Raw genomic sequence first — 23238 nt, 5'->3', positions numbered from 1 at the left:
TGTAAATAAATGCAAGTTTGAAGATAGAATACTCATTTGAAGAACCCAGTTTTGTACTGGACTTGGGGAAAGGTGGCACATGACACCAGTATAATCAGACTTCTGGTGAAGACAAGCAAGAACAACAGCTTTACAAATGTATGCTAAGAGCATACTGACTCTCCAGAGTTTTAGTCACTGTTGATTTAGCCATGATTCAAGATATTCAACATCCCATAGCACCAGGTTTCTGTGTCTGAAGTACGCCAAAAAAAACGATGAGACACTGAACAGCTATGACTGTCCTTAGAAGTGCCACTTCCACATTATTTTCACAAACACTACACAGAATTGGGACTCTAGTCCCATGAATACAAAGATTGACAAATGAGTTTTGCAGCCTCTTTAAGAGAGGAGACAACTGTGAAGAAGTATCTTGCAGGCAGCTACAAATACTGACTTTGCTGAAGACACTGAGAGTGGAAGTGTGTCAAAGAAATGGGCCCACAGCTGGATGGGTTGATCTGAGTTTGGACTCTTTTGTCTCAGCATCTTTAAACAGCAGCAGATGCAGAGACCAGACCCAAGAAGAGGAAGTTTAAAATAACTTGAATTGTACAGAATAAACCAGGGCTGGCTTAAAATTGTCCGTGGAGCACAAGAAGGAAAGCAGGTAGCTCACTGGTGTAAGTGCAGGGTTATATTATGTAATGGGATGGCTAGGCTACTGTTTTTCACTCTATAAAAACGCATCCAAAACTTCACTAAAACCAGATGAGCTTAAAACTCTAAAAAATAACAATTCTCATATGTCTGAACCCCCTGATATCCTGAATCCCTGAATGTGTTCCTCAGGAACCCAAAGCAGCTTGAAACAAACAAGTTGGGACGCTCAGCATATTCTAAGACCAAGATACAACATATTGACAAATGTGCTCTAAATTAGTCCATTTCCTTCTGATATACCCATTTATAGAAGAAGACCATTGAACATTTATGAAAATTAGCAGTTCAGATAGAACTTTGCTAACCAGTGTCACAAGAAAAGGCTATGTATCTTTGATTTGTCATTTCCTTTGATTATTTCAATTATAGACAGAAAGCTGACAGGATAAAACAAATAATTTTGTAGGTTTTTGTGTCATTTCATAAAATTTATGACATAAAAATTGTTACTAGAAGATTCTTGTCCTGATTAGGTACAGTAATTATCTAAAAAACTAAAAGTTTTGTTCCTGCACTTTTTTTTTTCCAAATTAATTTGGCAGGTCCAGGAAGGTGTAACAATTTAATTATGTTTGGATCAGGTTACTCAAGACATTAAAGTGGCAGTGTGTGTAAAACACATACATATGTTTTAGCCTCTTTGACAGAATTCTTCATTTCTCTGGGCCTGTTTCTTCATCTCCAAAATGGGAATTACAGGATTGTGTGCTTGACATAGATGCTATGAGGTTAATCTCATTCCTCTTTGTAAAGATCAGTGAGCTCCTCAGACTGGAAAAACTGAAGAACAACAAATTTGTTCAGTGCTTGTGTCTCTGATACACAAGTATGTATGAGATATTGAAGAATAATCTTACACGAAGATGCTCCTTGCTTTATTCTTCTCTGTTCCTGGAGTATGTGATTTGACAGGGTTTCAGATAATTTGTTTCATATGGGCTAAAGACAACAACCCAGCAATTATTTCTGATGATTGTATTTGTCTTCCTGAATTCTTTGACAGCAGGAAAATTCTTTTAAGTAATACGAGGAAATGGCTAATACTTTTCTGTGTGCGTGTCATGTCATATTTAACTAACATAAGTTACATGGAATTAGCTTACAGAAAAAGCAAAATCACTGGTGTGGATGTAACTACATAAGTCTTCGTACACTTTTCTGTTTAGGGATGCCAAATGCGTTGTTTCTTAGCACAGGAAATATGCATACTCAAGGCAAGTGTCAGATAGGCCAAAACAGTCAAATGGATGCACAAAATATAAGATGTTGCTTTCCAGAGACTGTACTTTTTAAAATAGTTCTCACATATACAAGTGGAGAAGGCAATAACAGTGAATCCCATTCCTCTCTCTTAATATAAATTTAAAAATTCAGAAGTAAGTCCTTATTCTTGCTTTGAGGAAGAAAGGGCTACCAGGGTGTGATCTGCTTAGTTAAGCTCTCTACATTTTTCTGCACATTCCACAACAGCTGTTATGAAATTCTTCCTGCAGGACTTCCGTACAGTCAGAATGAAATGCTAGTGCAGTGACATTGAATATGGAAATTTCTGGATCTACTGGTACAAATTCACATGCAGACAGACAAACTGAAACCCTGCAGCACAGATACCCCATACAATTCTCAAAAAAGATGACAGAGAACATTGAAATTAGTCTTACTTCTGAAAAAAATCACTTATTTCCATTCTAAGAAGTAATTTTACGTCAACACAGAGGGTTTTATGGATAAGAACTTTGCTTTCATAGTTGAAGGAGCACTGTCTTGCTCAGGACTATTTTTAACAGCAAGCAAGTTACCTGAGGCTATCAGAGATTATTAACAACAAAAAAGCAAATGCTTCATCGTCAAACATTAATACCTTAGAATTGGCAAACTGTATGGATAAATATATCTTGTTTGATTAATATTTTATTGAAGAATTAAGATGCTAAAATGGAAGAATGCCAGAGGCTGAGACATAAGCAGTACCACCAGTGATCAGGGCCAGGCTTGAGTGAAGGACGGATATAGATAGCACTGTAAGGGTACCATGTTCAGGGTTAAAAGGATTAAGATTAGAGGCTTCACTGGTTAATGTCAAGGATTCCAGGGTATAATTTGGAGTTGGGAGAAAGAAAAAGGTAGGTCTAGAAACAGTTCAGGTGGCGAGTAAAAAGGACCCTGTCTGTACAGTTAGAAAAATTATTCAGGAGGAAGTTTCTGGGACACAGTAATGAAGCAAAAAGGGACTGTCTGGGTTTCCTTATATATGTAAGTGGTAGGGCACCCCACAGATCAAGTTCATGTGGCAGTCTTCAGCAAGCGTGAATTATAAAACCTTCACTCTCAACGAAATTGATTATGGCCATCAGCGGAACTGGTTACAACTTACTTAGGCATAAGCAGGGCTTGGCAGTAATCAAATGGCAAATTGCTATACTCTCAAGAGGACTTATTTGGGGGTTTATTTTCTCTTTATTCTTTTTTTTTTACAAAAATACAAGTTGCTCATAAGATAAATGCTCAATGGTCTATAGTTGACATATATATATAATCATGCAATATAATGCTAATTACATTATAAGAATTATAATATTATATGGTTGGAGGCAAAAAGCATTTTTAAAGCATTAAACATATGATAAGATAAAAATTATACCAGCTGAAATGATTTGAAAAATACACTGATGGCTGAAAGGTAGCACAGGGCCAGTGAACCTGCAGGAGGAGACTGGATTCATTGTGTGGGGACTGCTGAACAGTGAATTACAACAAATTACCAACTAAGTACTGGCATGATGCCTGGCTTACTTGAACAAAACCTGATGAAGACACTTTTGCTTCCTCCCGAGCTCTGAAACCTGATGAAAACTGCTCTATATCACACCCAGTCACAGTAGCCCTCTGAAGCTGTTCCAGAAGCACAGGAGAACTGGAGCTCAGTAATGTTTGTAAGCAGCAGAGGGGATCGCAAGTAAGTGGCTCCCTTCATGTAGAATCAAGCCCTCTGAGGACAATCAATTTATCTGAGAGACTGGTTGTGAGTATTCTCAGAAATTAGGGAACGTAAAAGCAAAACTAATGCAGGATAATAATTAGGAATTGGTGAATGAAGTATTTCGTGAAACTTTGTGCTGGCAGAAACGCACAAAGCAGCTAACTGGGGCAAGGATATGGTTTTGGCAACAAATAGCTTGGCCAGCTTCTTTTCTTCACACTGGTGTTACAAGTCTGATTTTGTTAATATCTCTGAATCTCTTTGAGATCTTACTATTCAAGTTTTTTAAAAAAATACATAAAGCAAAAGTTAGAGTGCCAGAATATATACAACGAATCTATGGGAAATCATCATTCTTCCATGTTTCAAGAATTGTTTGACAAGTTTTTAAATTATTTCTCTGGGAACTGGTCTGGCTTAAATGTGTTTATCCTTTGCCTTTTGTTAGCTCATGTTTGCATTTACTGTCCATTAATAATTAATGAACACAACAGCCTAAGGTACTTGATTCTTTTATGAACTGTAGATAATCCTACATTTCAGTCCTACATAATATCAACAGCATAGGGAAAAATGGAATGTGGCAAGAAGCCCAGGAAAAGGCAAGTTGAGTTGGATTGGGAATTAGCTGGAAGGATAATAATCCTGCAAGCCAATATTCATTAAGTAATTTTATGTGCAGTGGAAGAAAAATATGATACACACTTGGCACCTGGAAGCTTTAAAATGTTACAAAAAATATTTCAATAACTGTACAAATTGGTTAACAACTGTGATACAAAACAATTATTTCTAAGGTGCCTCATGCCAACATGATTCTGTTTTACTTGGTGTTATTCTGAAACTCCAATAAGTAATCTAAAGAATTGCTTATCAGACTGTCTAACTGTTTTCTGAGACTTTATACAATCCTTCCAACCATTTTTCCTCTTGCAGTCCTCATTTGGACTACATCCAAATCACATTCACTTCAACAATGTGGGATTAAGCTTCTGGAGGTGCTTTAACATACGCTAGGGCCCAGGTAAGGCCTATGAGGGCATAAAAAACCATCACAACTGTAAAATAAGAATTTAAAATGTTCAATAACTAACAATAAAAGCAGTTAAAAAAGAGTGCACTCAAACTGCCCTTCTGGATAAATTCAGGTCTGTCTTAAACTATTTAAACTGGGGCAAAATAACACTACCCCCTTCCAAGGTAAGAAATGGTTAATTCCTTTTGTGGCTTGTGATTTGCACCAAAATGTATGTTTTACTTATGCAACTTTTTTGATAAACCAGTCAATGGATACTGCAAATAATATGAGCTGCACTGAAAGGTAAATATTTTATTCCTAGTAACAATTTAGTTTGTTAAACTAGCCGTGTAACTCACCTAAGGCAGTTTCTTTCTTTTCAGATTACTCAAAGCATTCTCTCAAGTAAGAGTATTGGAGTATCACATTCAGCAATGACTGATCCTATTCCATATATCCAGATTTCTCTTCATTATTGAAAAAGGTATTATTTACCTGAAAGTAGGCAGTAGACAAGGATTTGGTTTTATTTCTTTTCTTTTCAAGTAGCGTTTCTTGTTCACGCATCTCAGTAGATCAGACTTGACCTCTGTAAATACAAAAACTTTTGTAGGGAGCCCTTACACATCTTACTACATTTATACAATTGGAAAATTGTTTTTTTCTCAGTTCACAAAATTATAGCTTCTTCAATGACAGTAACTGTTAACAATCTTATCTGTTGCGTTGAAAGCAAGTATCTATGTGCCAGTCATTTGCAAGAATAATTATGTTTGGAAGAAATCTCAAAAATGAATTTATGTACTGCTGAAACTTGTTATTCATGGAGGCAATCTGTTATATGCATTGAGCTATGTTTTCAAATATCATATCTAGTACTCGATATTTATTAGCTTTGGAAGAATCTGACTGGAGTGTGTACAAACCACTGCCCTCTCCTGGGGGTCACAGAACAATACAAACTTGAGCAAAAACTACACAGCTTCTGATTTTGTCACAATATCTCCAGTAAAAGATATACTAATAGATCAATAATAATGTAACATGAACAAACGCTGCTGGTATATATTTGCCTGTGAAATTACCTCCAAGGTCTTTAGGAACCTTTCTTTCTCCAACAAGGATCCACAGTTCTACAGAGTGTTGTCGAATTTATAACTCACCATCTTGGTTATAAACTATGTGTGAAAGATCAAAATTCTTTACAGTGCTTACAATAAGACTTTGCTTCAGTGAAGAAATAATGGAGATAAAGTGCAATACAGATATTAACTTCGAAAAGAGGGTTCATTCATTCTGTTTTCACCTTTGACCAATTTAGTTCTGTGTTCTTTAGTCATACTTGAAAAACAGGTGAAACACATATTGTCATTTGTGCTTATAATCTTAGAGTCCTAGATTCAGTCTTAATTTGAAGAGGATTTAATTCCAAATACAAGAGAATTGAAACTCACTAATTCGTTACATGTTTGGTGATTCTTAAGTGAAAGATGCTAAAAAAGTCTAAACATCAACTAAATACATAATCCATGGCCCAGATAGAGATATAAGATCAACACTGGGTAAATTAACAATTTGAATTTTAATATAATGACTCAGACAGGAAGTCTGCCTCTTCACATTGGCAAATAACTGTTGTCTGCACTCCCTGGATACCAACCCTTACCCATTTATATGATTTCTCAACTGTAGACACACAACATCAGCATGTGACAAAATCACCCAGCCTTAAATGCATCTGGCATTTGAGACTTGAATGAGCAATAGTAGTCAGCTTATTTTAAACCAAAAACTGGATGTTGGAAAAAAACCCCAAAACCAAACTAAAACTCTTTTTTTTCCTTCATTACTTGAAAATAATTAGTCCTGTAAAAGAAGAAAAACAAGACTGTAAATACTGTTGCAATGTACTTAAATAAGGGCTATTCTATTTGGTTTTTAAGAGCTTAAGAGCAATTCTTAATGTTACATTGCTTTGATGTTAGTCTTCTAAAAGTATGGGGTGGGGTTTTTTTGTTATTTTGGAAATACTACTTTCCCTAGCTACTGCATGCTGTATGCTTCAGTAACAGCATGCATATATCCCACCTATTTACCGATTTATATGAGGTATTCACATATGAATGAAGTATGAATGAGGTATTCACATATGAATGAAGCTGGGAAAACCAGCTACTTTGCAAGTGACAGCACATGAACACAGCTGCACTGATTTGTGCATTGTCCTGTTTGCCCCTTGTTTGCAACAGTATGCAGATACAGGGAAAATTTGGTGGGAAGGTTGGTCTTGGTCTTTTAAGGTATTTAGTAGCTTGGTACTGAAGACACCATTTTCTCTTGCTTTACTGAAGTCTGTGCTTGCACAATTGGACACATTGCTCAATTTCTCCATGTTTTAATTTTCTCCTCTAAGAAAAAGGCATGTACCAACTCTGCAGCTAAACATGTTAATGTCTGGCACGCCTTGCTGGAGTGTATTATTATATCCACATTGAAGCACCACTGAGCCTGTGTAAGTACTTATGAATGCTCAGTATGGCAGCTTCTTGAGATCAGTCAAGAATGATGATTTCTTGGAAGAAAGAAAGGGAAGTATAATTCCTCTTAGTTTTAGCTATGCAATGCTACTTAGATTATGATGCAAACTTTTGCTTCCTTACCGATGGCCTCCTCATGTACAACTCCCTTTATCACATTGTAGATACAAAAGTTTCTCGTCTACTCACCTACTCAAGTACTAGTCACCACATCCTAACCCACCTTCTGATGAGATCAACTAATATCCTTCTGTATTTTTCTTAATTACTCACTCTCCTGTGTCTCTTCACTCTCCCCACACTAACACCATACTTCAGTCTTTTCCATCCAAATAAATAGGCAGAAGAAAAAGCTGTCATGTGATCTGCTACCCCTTGCTAATATCATCCTTTCAGATACCACTCTGATTATGCTGCAGGTAATTGTGCCTCCTCCAGTAACTCTCCCTTCTTTATTACATTACTTTGTTTTTAAGGTCCTTGTCCATTCTGTAATACCTTATTCATGACCAAGATGTGGATAGGCTTTTGTCTATGATCTATCAATAGTATCAGCTTCATTTTACACTTTCAAACAAAATATTCCCTGCTTTCTGCTACGCTAGTTTTCATTCCCAAAAACAGCTCTTCATAAAAATCTGTAAAATTACATAACTGTCTTTCTTTAAAATGCCTTTGAGGTAATGTCTGTACAACAGCTTGATAGGAGAATCCTGGCCTCTGACTATTGTGCTAATATTATCCACATTATTTTCTTTGATCTTCCTCTTTTCCTGCATGGCCTCTTGTCCTAAAACCGGAGAGCAAGAGCTGTTTGGTACAGGGATGTTTTTCCTTTTATTTCTCTTTTTTTTACTCTAAACTTAGATAGTGCCCAACAAAACTTCTAATCCATGACTTCGATTTCTAAGATTTATTATAAATGAACAATGACTAATAATTATGTTTCATAGTGTTCTGTTGAAGCTGATGGGTTGAAATCCTCTTCAAACAACAGCATACACAAACTAGTCACAAAATGACTATAAAAGGAGTTATTTGTTGAGAAGAACTGAACACAAGAACCTAAATTTGTTACCAGTTTTCAGATCAAAAAACCCAAAACCCCACAGTCTTTTCTGCTCATGGTCACCTAGCAGTTAATCTGTCCCTTGGTCAGTGACAAATCAATAATGGGCTTTGGAAGGCTTCATGACAAAATAACGAATAAGAAAAATAATAATGCTAAAGATAATTGTGGAGGGAGGTAAAGAAAATTGTGCAGATAACATCAGCATTGCATTAGAAATATGTGAATGTCTCCTGCTAACACTTCTTACATTGTTGTTTGCAACAAAGGATGCAGTTTATCATTTAGAGAATAAAAAAAAAAAAAAGAAAAGAAAAGATAAAAAACAACTTGGAAAAGAGATTTGTTCCCTGTTGCAGTCAAGAATCCTAAGGATCCTTAAACTTCTCCACAGAATTTTGGTTTCCTCTAAACAAACAAACACACAAATACATGTATGTGTAGATGTATGCGTATACCTAAGTCCTCAGGAGGATATTTAAATGTTTTCTGTCTCAGCTGAGTCTATCAGGACATACATTCTTAAGAAACATCTAAATGTGTTTAGTAAGAATGTCAGAACAGCAGTGAAGTTTTAAGGTACTTTCCAAATGTGACTCTAACATACATGAAGATGTAGCACTGTTTTCTAAGAAACAGATTGTAACAATAGCCTAAAAGACAGAAATGTCCCTGCTCTTCTCACAGGATTGGACTATCAAAGGTGAACAAGGCAGTTTACATGCATTTAAATTTTAATGCTGAACACATAAGCAGAAAAAAACAAAGGTTAAAGGGCTTTGGGGTGAAACCTGAAATATTACAAAATATTGCCATGACGTTTTCACATTCCATTCAAATATAGAAACCTATGTTTCTATATTACCACACCTTTTATAAATAAAGGTTGTACTCTTTCTGGCAGAGTTTATATAACATACTCAACACGTATTATACATAAATTTAGGCCAAGTTTTAGATCTTAAGTTCTGGTCATTTAAGAAGGGTTTCTGCTCGTGTAGAAGATACGTTTTGGCACTAATGTTTCCAGGAGTTGGATGATGAGACAAACTCAGACTTTGGCAAGAGGTTTGGCTCTTCATCCTGTCCAGTTGATCTATGGAAAGATTTTAATGTTCTAGCTTCTAATCATTATCTCAGCCAAATGGTATGATAGTTGCCAAGAAAAAGTAAAGTCTATGAAAAGTAAAACTTTGGAAAAAAAAGAAAGGACTTGAAAGTTTGTGCTATTATAAAACTTACAAGGCTGTTTATTTGGAAGCATATTAAGTTGCTAGGTGACATAATGGAGCACAAGTCCTTGAACTGCCAGCTCCAGTATATAATATGACCCATATTATTTTTTTCATCAGAAGAAAACTACAACAGTAAAGGCAGATGATTAGTTGTGATGTTGTAACTACTAATTCACTCTGCGATGGCTGACCTTTTTAAAATATGTAATTGCCAGATCCTATAACTCATACAGTCACATAATTGTTTCAAGCCTATAGGTTGCTCATTTTCTGTGGTGCACTTTCTCAAATACTGGAGCCGAAGAAAGTTTGACACTTATCTCTGAGGTTTAGCATAAATGCAAATGCTGAAAATTCTTCAAGTACAAGGTAATTTCCCAGGGAAGACAGAAAGAAGATCTTAAACACAGTAAATTCAAAGCAAACCCAAACTTTTCAGACCTCCAGCGTAAGATGTAATCTTTAGACCAGCACATTACCTGAAATGGTTAGCTGTCACCTTCAGGCTCCATTTTCCAAGACTTTCTTCAAAGCTCTAGGAAATACAAATGCTGAAAACAGTTCTTTTTCTTCGGTAATAACAAAAAGATGTCCTACAGTTCCTGCATCTTTGTATAATAATGGGCCTCTTTTGCACATCCTAGGAAAATTTTAAAAGCCAATTTCATTCTTTAACTAGGCCTCAAGAGAAGATTTCTGTTAATCAGCAACTCTGTGGATTAAAAAAGAATGGCTTTTGTTCATTATATTCCTCTTGTATCTTTCTACCTTGTTTTCTCTCAAAGGTTGGAAATCTGCTGTTCCTTTTCTTTTTTTTCTGTTTGTTTGGTTTTGGGGATTTGGATTTTGGTTTTTTTTTCCTTAAGAGTGAAGATTCTTGCTTCTAGCAAGCACTAGACCTGGTGTGCAGACTCGTCACAGTGGGGACTCTAATCAAATCCCTGTTCATATTAAAATTAAGTTTTATCACGGAATAGTGAAGAGATTGAAACAGATGTCTTAATCTCTTGGCTAAAGAAAGTTTTGTGTTATTTTGGGTTTTTGTGTTATTTTTTTGTTACTTGTGTTATTTTTAAAGCTTTTTAAAAAAGCATTAGTTTAATTAATCTTTTAAGTAGCTTTCAAATTTACAGAATAGTTTCTGTCCTCATATATACCTGTACATACTACTTCCATCATTCATATAACTTTTCTGGAAAAAGAATGCTAGTTTAAAGACAATTTCACTGGGCCTAATGCCTATGGAAATATAGCAGTCATACTGTATTTCAGCCTAATCATTCTAGTAACCCTTGTGTTCAAAAAATTGAAGAAATAAAAAGAACTGACCATAAACACACACAGTAAGTATGCTGAAAGTCTCACCAGGACCCTGTACAATAGTGTGAATACTTTGTTTCCTTTGTAGGACATATTCACAATTCACTGAAGAATGACAGCTGCCTTTCTTCATTGGCAGCTGTCACCTGGACTTCCACAACCAGAAAATCTTCTGACACTGGTGGCTGAATGGAATGCAGATTGTAGCAAAATGGAACTGAGTCTGAGATGGCTCATTGGCTTCTCTGTGCAGGCCACAACATATTCAGACTAGTCCTATGCAAACCCCATTGGGTGTCTCTCCATCGTGCCACTGGTATATAGTTTACAGCTCACACTTTGTGTCAAAGGGTATTTAAACCCTTTGTAGATCAGACTTTGTACCAAAAGCAATATAGCCTCATTCACCCAACTCCATATTCCATCTACTGAACAGAAGTAGACACAAAATGGCTTTCCTCACAGCTAATTTTTGCACTCACCAAGTTTGCAGATGACACCAAGCTGAGCAGTGCAGTTGACATGCCCGAAGGATGGGATGTCATCCAAAGAGACCTAGACAAGCTGGACAGGTAGGTCTGTGAGAACCTCATGAAGTTCAACAAGGCCAAGTGCAAGATCCTGCACCTGGGTTGGGGCAACCCGCAGTATCAATACAGGCTGGGGGATGAAGGTATTGAGAGCAGCCCTGCCAAGAAGGACTTGGGGGTATTGGTGGATGAAAAGCTGGACATGAGCCAACAGTGTGCACTTGCAGCCCAAAAAGCCAACCGTATCCTGGGCTGCACGAAAAGAAGCATGGCCAGCAAGTCGAGGGAGGTGATTCTGCCCCTCTGCTCTGCTCTGGTGAGACCCCACCTGGAGTGCTGCGTCCAGCTCTGGAGCCCCCAGCACGGTAAGGACATGGACCTGTTGGAGCAGGTCCAGAGGAGGGCCACAAAAATGATCTGAGGGCTGGAGCACCTCTCCTATGAGGACGGGCTGAGAGAGTTGGGGTTGTTCAGCCTGGAGAAGAGAAGGCTGTGGGGAGACCTTATTGCAGCCTTTCAGTACTTGAAGGGGGTGATAGGAAAGATGGGGACAGTCTTTTTAGTAACACCTGTTGTGACAGAACAAGGGGTAATGGCTTTAAACTAAAGGAGAATAGATTTAGACTGGATATAAAGAAAAAATTTTTTACAGTGAGGGTAGCGAAGCGCTGGAACGGGTTGCCTAGAGAGGTGGTGGAGGGCCCATCCCTTAGAAACATTCAAGGTCAGGTTGGATGGGGCTCTGAGCAACATGATCTAGTTAAAGATGTCCCTGCTAACTGCAGGTGGGTTGGACTAGATGGCCTCTAAAGGTCCCTTCTGAGCTAAACCATTCTATAATTCATTCTATGATCCTAATTGCAGTGTTCCAGTGTCCACTGCCCAGTTAATTCACAATCCAGCTAAGCTGCTAAATAACACAGATGACTATTATATTTGCTGTTTTCCAAGAACACTATACTGTCCTGCATCTGTTTCAATACAAAACCAAACAAACCAACAAACACAGTTCTTGGACCTTCAGTTAAACATCCCAATTCTTTCAGAATTCTAGGACTGATATTATCTACTCTTCCCTCACAATCCCCATCTCCCAGTCTAAATTCATTCAGCTCTGTGGGTTCAGCTTCCCTCTTGGCTTCAGTTATTTCCCTCTCACACTTCCTTCCTGTTAGTCACTTCTGCCTTTAACATCGCCTTCAGCATCCCCATCGCTACGGATAAGGGATAAAACTCTTTGTAGTTTTGGAGCAATGCTGAGATGATACTCAGTATTTATTCCATTATCCCATTCCAATTTCCTGTTTTTCCTTCACTCTCTATTTAATCACTAAGTAATATTTTCCATTTGTTTTCATTTTTACCCTTTTGACTTTTGCACTCGATTTTAGTTGGTGATTAGCCCTTTTCCATTTCGCTCCCTGAAGGGTCACTACTTATGCCTCATATGCTTTCTGAGAGAGTTATTTGTTCAGTTGGGACTGGAAACCTTTCCCCTACTGTTTTTCTTATTTGGAATACAAGTTCAACGTACTTTTACCATATCTGAGTTAAAGACATTTCTATCCTCCTCCGTAATCTAGTCCCTGATTTTCCACTTAATGTAATTAGTGGACTTGTAATCACTGTAATCTGACCTTTACCACTGTGTCTCACCAAAACTAAGGCCAAAATACTATCATGTTGTTTGTGTGACTCTTGGGTAGCCACTTCACAGGGCAAGGTGGGTCCTACTCTTACTTCTGTATAAGTTTAGCTCTTGTAACAAGACATCCCCCGTGGTTTCCCACTAGCAGTTTTTTCAGAACATTTTTAATATTAGAATTTTAAAAACTGATGTCTTCATCACACACGATCTAGGCATTTTCCTTCCACTTCCCCTCCAGGTCTTTCAGCTGGTTAACGGCAAACACTTCCCTGGAACACGGTCCGTCCAGCAGCATTTACAAGCTCCCTCTTCCCACAGCCGTGTCACTTCAGCCTCGGGGCGGGGAGGGGGGGGAGAGCTGGCGGGGAATTGCCATTAACGGCCACGTAGGCAGCCACCTCGCAGATGGAGCCCGGTTGCTTCCTCCTTCTCCTCCTCCTCCTCCTCCTCCTCCTCCAGGCCTCGCCGGGGGCAAGCGGGCGCCCGGCCAAAGCCACCCGAGGGCGTGAGGTGCCTGGGCGGGAGCCGGACCCTCCCCACAGGGTCCCGCCGCGGCGCACGCCGGGTAGCGGCCCTGGTTACCGTTGCCAGGCGAGCGGCGATGGTGAAGGAAACCATCCGGGTGTACGCGCGGGTGAAGCCGCTGGGCAGGCGGCAGCAGGCGGGGGTAGGACGGGGAGCCAGCGGCTGTGGGGGGGCGTGGGGTGTCCCGAAGGGCGCCCCGCGGGCCTGCGGGCGGCGCGCGGGAGCAGGCCGTGACCGTGCCCCCGCCCCGCAAGAGAGGCCCCGCTGCGCCCGGCGGCCCGGCCGGCGGTGAGAGCCGGGGGGTTCGCCTGTGCTCGGGTGCGGAGCGGGAAGCCGCAGCCGGGGACTGTTCTTCGGAGCCTTGAGAAGTTAATAAAATCCCGAAGTGTGGGAGCTTAGACTGTAACTCTCGGGGGAGGGGGCGAGGAACTGCGTTCCCCCCGAAATGTGAGAGAAAGGCTCTACGGGAAAAGCATTTGACGCTGGTCCAGGGGTTTGTGCAGTTTAACACCGTCCTCAGCGTTGGAGAGGAATGTGTAACTCCCGGTATTTAGCTGTCCTTGCAAGGGATAATAAAGATAATGAAAACGTTCCTCAGAAATTGTGTGTTTAGGTCTCTTCGTTGTCTTGTTTTAAACCAGCTCACTCATTCTGTCGTAGTCTTTCCTATGTTCTTCTAGGTTTTTTGGAGGGTGTTGAAATGGGGGCTGTGCTTTGGTTTTTATAACAGCTCAGAAACTAAAGTGATTTAGTAATGAATAATTATGTCAAAGAGGCTACATTTCTGTTTCAAATCTTATTGTAGTGTTTACATGGTAACAGAGTTCATATGTGCTTGTTTTGTTGTATGGTAGCGGAAGGAGGATCTGCTTATGTATTAAGGTCTTTTGAAATAGGCAGAACTATTCTGGTTTGTTGAATAGCCGTGGTACCCAATGCAATTCTGAAACCTGCGTGAAGTTCTTCTTCAGGCAGTAAGCTTGCATAAGCATTATACCTAAGCATGGTTGTAAAATGTAAATAGTTTTTAGGATCCAAAAATAAGTACCAGCAATATCAATCAAACACTTTTTTATCTTTTTAGCAGAAAACTTGGAGGCAACATCTTAAGGGTTTGGTGCTGAAGCAAGCTAGATGTATAACCACCTCTGATGACGAGGTTGAGATTGTCTTTTTCCAAGTTGAATTATCTTTATTTTTTTATAATGCCAAATCAAGTAAATTTGTGGCTCTATGCTATTAAAAAGAAAGAGACCCAGATAAATATCTGCAGCTCAGACTGATGTCATTTTATGTCAGCTAAGGAAATCTGTTCTGCTCGGGAAAAGAGGAACTGCCCTCTCCAACTATTAATATGCAGAACCAGCTTAGGTTGCAGATGCCCAAGCCAGCTGCAACAAATGCTGATATTTTTTTCTGACTCTATAATTTATTAAAAAGTCTGTAGAGATTATTTCTGAGAGACACTATGCCTCACTATTCTTAAGACAATGCAAAAATAATGCTATGCAGCAAGCATTTCTGTTTCCTTAATAAAACTTATACTTTTATGCAGTCGGTCTGTCCTGGTCACCTCAAACATTATTCTCCTTTGTTCATACCTTTTTACAGGGCAATCAAACACAATTGTTTGAATGATTTGACTGATTAAGGGTTAGCAGAGTAGACTATATACCTCTGTACTTTGTGTATTACATTTGTCTGTGATGTTGTATGTGCTCCATAATCCCTTCCAGTCCGTGATGCCTTTCTATATACCTGATGTCCATAGTGCTTTTTGATATACGCTGTGTAGTTCTATGTGAATATACAGTTCCAGATAGGAGGGACAACACAGAATGGTATAAGCAGTCCAGGAAGTTTCTGGAGTGTATTAATGACAACTTCCTAATATATGGTTAAAAAGCCAATGAGTGGAGAAGCTCTGCTGCACCTCATATTTGCACACATGGAAGTACTGGTCAGGGATGTGAAACCTGGGGGTAGTCTTGGCTGCGGTGGCCATGAGATAGTGAAATTCAGGATCCTGAGAGAAGGGGGCAAGGCAGGATCACAACTCTGGACTTAGGAGAGCAGACTTTGGCCTGTTCAAGGACCTGCTTGGAAGAATCCCATGAGACACAGACCTGGAGAGAAGTCCAGGAGACCTGGCTGATTTTCAAGGGTCACCTCCTCCAAGCTCAAGAACAGTCCATCCCAATGAGCAGGAAATGACAAAAAGGCTGCAGGAGGATGAGCAAGCATCTACTGACTAAACGCAAACATAAAAAGGAAGTGTACAAGAGGTGGGAGCAGGGTCAGGCAACCCAGGAAGGCTGTCTAAGGAATGGGATCAGGAAAGCACTTATGAGTGCACGGTGAGAGGTGTTGAAAATGAGGTGAGCTGCTGGGCTCAGAAGGTTGTCATCAAGGGCACAAAGTCCAGCTGGAGGCAAATCACTAGTGGTGTAATTAATACTGCCATCTAACACCATTTAGCATTAATGACCTGGCTGATGGGACTGAGTAAAGCTTCAGCAAGTTCACAGACAATACGAAACTGGGAGGGATGGTTGGCACACCAGGTAGTTGTGCTGCCTTTTGGAGGGACCTCAAGAGGCTGGAAAAATAGGCAAATAGGAATCTTATGAAGTTCAACAAAGTGAAATGCCAAGTCCTGCTCCTGGTGAGGAATAACTTGAACAGGCTCAGAGTTGACTGAAAGCAGGTTTGCAGAAAAGAAACTAGAGTCCTGGTAGACAAAAAGTTGAACATGAGTCAGCAACACACCATTTGCAGCAAAGAAGGCCAACAGCTTCTGGGCTGCATTAGGCAGAGTGTTGCCAGCAGGTCAAGGAAGTTGACCCTTCCGTTCTAATTACCACCAATGAGATCACATCTGGAGTTCTGGTCCAGTACTGGGCTCCAGTAAAGGGACAAAAAGATGAATGAGGGACTGGAGCATCTGACATGTGAGGAGAGCCTGATCAACATGGGACTGTTTATCCTGGAGAAGGCAAGGCTCAAGGGGATCTTATCAATGTGTATAAACACCTGATGGAGAGTGGGGAAATAAAGAAGATGAGGCCAGATGCTTCTCAGTGGTGCCCAGTGACAGGACAAGAGTTAATGGGCACAAACGGAAATACAGGAAATATTTAAAAAAAATTTTTACCGTGGGGTGATCAAATACTGGAACAGGTTGCCCAGAGAGGTTGTGGAGCTTCCATGCATGGAGATACTCAAAACCTGATTGTACAGCCCCCTGCTCTAGCTGACCCTCCTTTGAGCAGGGGGATTGGAGCAGATGGTCTCTCCCAACCTGAAGTATTCTTTGATTCTGTAAGACAACTGCAGATATTTTATATTGGAAGTGCCAAAACTTGGATTGAATTAAATATCACCTCTGACTTAGAGTAACTGTGCAGCAGAATAAAGGAATTAGTTACAAAAAAAAAGTTAGCCTGGCTACACTGGTGGGGTGCTGTATTTGGTTATAGTGTAATCTATTTATCCAGGTTTCAGTGTGGTGCCAGTTACAAACACTGATTCTCTTGATAGATTTAAAATACGGTTTATTTTTTTCTAAGCCACATCATTTTATCAGAGGATTTTATTGTCCAGATCTTGTCAAAGCAGCACTGTGTACAGCCTATTTATGTACAATAGTACAACAGCACGCTGTGGTTAAGACTACAGGGAAAACATTGTACTAAGTTATGTAAGCCTAATGATGTAAACATTGACTATTACAAACACAAACAAAAATGTATGAATCAAGTAGTGTTTTAAGATTCTGAGCAATTATTATTTGCTTAATATTTTCAGATTTCAGAAAATTTTTGATCAAGAGGCAAAACAAGATGTGGTTTTTGACAGCATCGCCAAACCAGTAGCAGAATGGTACGTTGTTGATATTGCAAGTAATCGGGGTAACACAGTGTCAAAAATAGCTTTCATTGTATTACTTGGAGGAGAGCTGGCAAGTGTTTGTCTCACTGTTGTAAAAGTGGATTGATGTTTTAATTTTCTAAATACTGACATGTCTGAACTTAAGAGATATGCAACAATCCCCTGAGAATTTTATATATGATAAGGTTCCATTATTGACTCCTAAATAACATTGCTACTGTTGCCCCTTTTGTTGCATAGGCATAGAAATCCATGTCTAATTAGGTTTTTGTCTATAATATAGGCTCACTTCATTGCACTAGAAAAGTATTACCCGTATAGTTCTGTGAAGGACTAAACCTAATGAAAATCTTATCCCCCTGTTTAGTTTTTATTAAGTAAGGGACAGTCATTAATTAATACCTGTGGAAATATTCTAAAATTTTGCCTTCATTATTTTTGTCTTGATTTGTAGATCAGTGATTTTGGCACTGGTTTTGTTTTTATCCTCCATATAATAATCAGACAATACTCATATTTTAGAGATTGCAGAGGCAAGCATTTAAGACTGGCATCGAAGCCCTCTTCTTTCACTGTGTGGATTGAGTACCACTCTGAACTGGGTGGGTTTTCCAATATGCCATTCTCTTTGCTCAGCTTATGCCCATATTGCTGAAGTTAGTACTGGTTTTAGTGGGGGAGAAAATCCCACACTGGGGCAAGCAGAATTGCTGCATAGTGTTTGTTTATCAAACTTACTGCTCAGAATATAAACTTGTAGTAAGTTGGGAAGTGTTACTTTAGGTACCAACTTCTCTCATTCATTGTGTGACCCATCTATTTGTTTAAGCTATGATTCTTGAAGTTATTATTCAGCCTATTGCACTGCCATGTGTTTTGCACTGTAGGAAAACTGATGTCCTCAGCTGGACACTTAGTCTTTCTCAAATCATTACTTGGAAGTGAAAATATACCTTGCTCTTTACAATTTCATTTTCTTGATTCCCCTTCCTCCCAACCTATTTTCTTCTTAAATGTCCCACATAAAGCAGGAGGGTGATTGACAGTGAAAATGAAGAGCTAGTGAATCTGAAGCTTCACTAGAATAAGTTAAATATTCTTAAAAAAAAAAAAGGTTATGTTCTTCTTTTGCCCAGAACGGATTTCTTTGCTTCTCTGACTTTATAACGTATAGCTTCAGGTTAACTCATTTACTTAACTTTAAATACGACTAAATTTAATGGTGACTGCAAACAAAAACTTCTGTATCTTGCTTGACTGTGCTTAGGAAGAGAAGGGTTAAAACTCTCATTGTTACATGCAATGGATTGAATTATCCTCCAGAAAAACTCAGTATCAAAGCTAACTAACAACAGACTGACTGTTCTGGTTTTTTTTTTTTCCCTTTGGAGTATTTTGCTGGAACATGGATAGGTTTTCCAGTCGAATAATTCACCTATACAGCGCTCTAATAAACAGAAACTGGTATTGTTTTCCTTTGCTCAGTGTTGGCTGATACAAGATTTTTATACATCGATTAGATCCATTATTTAGAGTTTAGTTTTGATTTTTAGGGATTTTTAAGCACTTAAATGCTATTAAAATCAGTGATGTTTAGGCATACAATAATCTCTAAATAGCTGAGTCTTTAACACTAAAATTGATTTATAAAATCATTCTTAACTGAAGACTGTTTTCACTCGGAGTGTTATAATGTGTTAAAACTTCTTTTCTAATTGATGTTTTTATTGTTACTGATAGTACTGAAGGATAATTTTGCTTGTGTCTTTATAATAGAGTAGACAACACCTGAAGCATGTCCCTGTTTCTCATCCTCTTCCTTCATTTTTACCTTTTCTTAGGCAAAAATATGTATTTCAAAATGTCTTCATAGTCATGAGGTTCCTTGGCTAATGGAGTCCTTAACTATGCCTGAAATTTATTTCACCCTATAGTTAATGCCTCAATTTGCCTTTCCATTGTGGGACAATAAGAACAATAAGAATTGCCCTGTCACTCTTAAAGACTGCAGTCTTTCACAGAAAAATCTTCTTTGCTATTTGTTTCTTTCTAAGTCAACATTCTCTTGCAGGGAAAAACTGTTGAATATGCACTTATTTCTGTTGTTGGAGTCACTTTACTAAGGGAACAGGTTTTTGCTGTGTATTGCCAGGGAAGAGAAAGTAGCAGGAAAGTATCAATGAAACAGTTCAGTGGCATTCTGAGGCTCTTTGCCATGCATGCTTACAGTCATGAGAAAAATCAGTTAGACTTCAATGCTCAGAAAAAAAAATCTTGGGCATTGTTTAAACTAATAACAGCAATGCAGTGTTCAGGATTCTAAAATCTTTCTAGTTAGTTCTTGAGTGGATAGAAACTGGAGGCAACTTCCCCCCACCCCCCCCACCCCCCCTTTTTCTTTTCAAGTGTGCTTTCTTTGATGTTGGGCCACTACTTTTCTCTCTTGAAGTCCAGTTACATTGTCATCTTGCCTGTGGTTTCAGAGGCACCAGACATTAATTCATTTAATTTGCTTCTTCAGTCAAAAGTGCCAGCCTCTGCAAACCATTATAAGCATGTGATTTCCTTGATTTATTTTTTTTAATGCTTGAGTCATCTCTTACTTGGTTTCTTTTTATTATTTGTTTGTTCTTTCCTCCTTTCCTTTTCATTTTAAATATATATTATTGATAATTTTGTTTTGTGCAGAGTCAACTTGATCTATAAGAAGCAACACTAACTGTTGTTCTATCAAAAAAATAGAGAAAATAAATAATATCCTTCTTTTACAGTTTGCTAGCAATTAAGCATTGCTATAGTCTAACAACAGAATAAGGTTACTCTTATAATGCTTCAAATATTAGTGTTATCATGATGTGTGCAATCAGAAATTAAGTAGAAAATCTTAGTATTTTGGAATTAGTTTTGTTTTCTGTTCTAATATGGCCAATGTTTTGTCTTGATTTATTAAAGGATAACATTGAAAATATTTTCTCTGCAGATATATCATGCAAATAAGAAACAGCTCAGCTGTTTATAAACCCAATGGCAATCACCTATGGTTTTTTGGAAGATCTGATAGCCTCCAGGATAATACTTGCATTGCCACAGATTTTAGTTTCTTCTCCTGTGCTGTGTTTATCCTAAGAATTAGCATCGGTAATATACAAACTTCCCTTTACTCTTTTCTGTTTTTTTCTGCTGCTTATTCTTACAGAAAATGTAGTCAAAATATTTTGCAGAACAGCATAGTTATAATGTTGACTATATTTTGTAATGTCTCTTTTTCCAGTTTTAGAAAATATTTCACCAGTGATTGAAACTGTTTGGAAAACATATTTACATCATTAGATTGCCTTGTAATACAAAGCCACAGGATGTAGACTAAACATCCTAACAGAACATTTCTAGCTTTACTGAATATGCTCAGAGAAAGCCCGTGAAGATCCTCTGCTATTCTGCTATTTTTTTTCTTCCAGTTTAAGTCTGTGAATAAGACGATATAATAAAAGTAGTTGGACCTGATGTTTTCTGGTTGTTTAGGGTTAGGTTTTTTCTCTCTCTCTCACTAACAGCTTAGGGATTTGTGTTTTACTATGTATACAAGGAAAATAAAATAGCTACAAGTTTCTTCAACTAATGAAATTTCAGTAATTTGTAAAGGGATACAAATTTTCTCATAAATTGTGCTCTCTTTTTGACCATCTAAGCTAGAGTAATGCTGAATATGCTTTACTTTTACTGACTTTGACAGGATTGTGGATTAATAATTACTCTGAAATACAAACAATTAGATAAGAAATTGCTTGAAACATGAAATCTGACTTAGTTTACAAGGCTTTGTAATAAATAAATTATTTATTACAAATAAAAGATTCTAAATAAATAATGGCATTTGGTTTTGAACACCATAGAGTAAAAGAAATTGTGATTCTTAAAAACTTTAGATTCTTATTTCTGGATTTTTTTAATGGTTCATCATTACTTTTAAAGGTAATTATTAGGGACAGATAAAAGTCATCCCTTTACACCTTTTTACAGCAAAAGGGACACTTTTTTTAGTTTCTTGGAAGCCCTTATCATATACAATGCCTTAGTATAAGTTTCTCCTAACAAGAAGAATGTGGAATTAGTGGGCCTATTCCTTTGATAGTACTTAATCTGCAGACTTTGTCATGCTTCAAAGTGTGATGCAATTTGCATTTTCCTTGTGATATACACCTTAGATTTTGAAAAAAGAAAAATAAAATCCAAATATCCGAAATCTTACAAAAATTTGATTTTGCATAAGGAAATATATAGCTCTTTTAGCTTTGTCATGGGACTTTCAGAACCTCCTTAATTTCAATTCTTGTATAAAGTAATTATGCAAACTTTGGCTTCATGCAAATGTTTGGTGTTTGTGGAAAAGACCATTATTGCACAACTGGAATTCCAGATTATTTATTTAGTTCACTTTATTTTTACTTTCATATAATTTGAAATACAAGGTGGGGTTTTTTAAGTATTTATCAGTATAATTATATACGTGCAACATGTTAGATGTTTAAAATAGTTTTAATAACATTAGTTGTAAGAGTACAAATTGTCTTCAGGAAAGTTTCAAACTACAACAGCAAGAAGTATATGTGACAGGAGAACATAAAAGCCAGTCATTATTATTTATTCATTATGTAATAACCAGAACCCACTCTTAAATTGGTTATTTGTTGTTTTGCCTCTCAGTAAAACTTACTAAGAACTATTTTCCACTTGAAAGAAATTACACCTCCAAAGAAGTGCACAGAACTCATCCTTTTGAGGGGTCAAATACAGCAGCTTTTTTAACAAGGAGACCTGAAACAGGCACAGGTTCCTTACCTGTAACTCTCTGCTTTAGTGAGGAAATAATCTGAATTAGGTTCCTTAGGAGATGCACTAAACTTCCATTCTTATTTGGACCCATCTTATCTGGGCATTCAAAAAATCTTGCTTATATCTATGTATCTTCCTGTACATGTGTCATGTATAGGAAGCTGTTTCTCCACCCTTTTTACCCCCATTCCCTTCCCCTCTGCCCCTCCTTTCTTTTTAGGCTTGTTTAGTGGAACTGCAGCATGTTGCTTCTGTATTTGTAGATACTGTTGGCTGGTACAGCAGATTGCTGCGTGCCCTGATAGGAAGGATTGCTTCCAGCGCAGTAAGCTCAGTGAAGACTTGTACAGTTTTGGTTCTGTGATGTCAACATAAGTGTCAACTCACTTAAGTTGCGATACAAAAGGATTAATGATTAAAATGTTGTAACACCCTTGTGATACAAGTCAGTTACATGCTTTTTATAGTCCTGGCACAGTGACTCTCCAATACGGTTAAAACCTCTTGGTATTATCAGCATGATACAATATTTCCTACCATGATCAAAGCTGGCCTTTCTATAAAGACTTGTTAAATCTTCATGCTAATATGATTAAAATGAAGAATGCCTAGTAAAAGAACTATGCTGTAGTAGTGGAAAAGTTTTTTTCTGGAATTTTGTTAAAGTGTAAGCATCAGGCCTGTAAGCACGTGGATTTTCTGGAAGACAGTCCTGTTGACTAATTAAATGGTAGGCTTGTATGAACAATTATCCATTCACACCTGGATATATTTGTGACACAGTATGGGAAGTAGTGGCGTTGCTCACCTGCAGGCAACCTTGCATCGCAGCTGTATTATTGCTAGTGTGGGTCATTAGGTACAAAAGACCTGTAGGATCTATATATGTAGTAAATGACACATTTTTGGATGTCAGCTTGAAACAAACGTAGATTAAATTTCCCAAA

At 38.1% G+C, this 23238-nt stretch overlaps 1 protein-coding gene across 1 annotated transcript in view; it reads left to right on the top strand.

The window, feature by feature from the left end:
• The first annotated feature begins 13542 nt into the window (after nucleotides 1-13542).
• Nucleotides 13543-23238, top strand: part of KIF6 (kinesin family member 6) — a 177071-nt gene continuing 167375 nt past the window's right edge. The window contains exons 1-2 of the mRNA XM_064445467.1: nucleotides 13543-13855; nucleotides 17375-17449. Of these exons, the coding sequence (XP_064301537.1) occupies nucleotides 13644-13855; nucleotides 17375-17449 (287 nt within the window). The 5' untranslated portion in view covers nucleotides 13543-13643. The remainder of the gene's footprint in view (nucleotides 13856-17374; nucleotides 17450-23238) is intronic.

Source organism: Phalacrocorax carbo, chromosome 3 (assembly GCF_963921805.1).
Source record: "Phalacrocorax carbo chromosome 3, bPhaCar2.1, whole genome shotgun sequence".
In the NCBI taxonomy this organism is placed as follows: Eukaryota; Metazoa; Chordata; class Aves; order Suliformes; family Phalacrocoracidae; genus Phalacrocorax; species Phalacrocorax carbo.
This window is presented reverse-complemented; position numbering and strand designations above follow the sequence as displayed.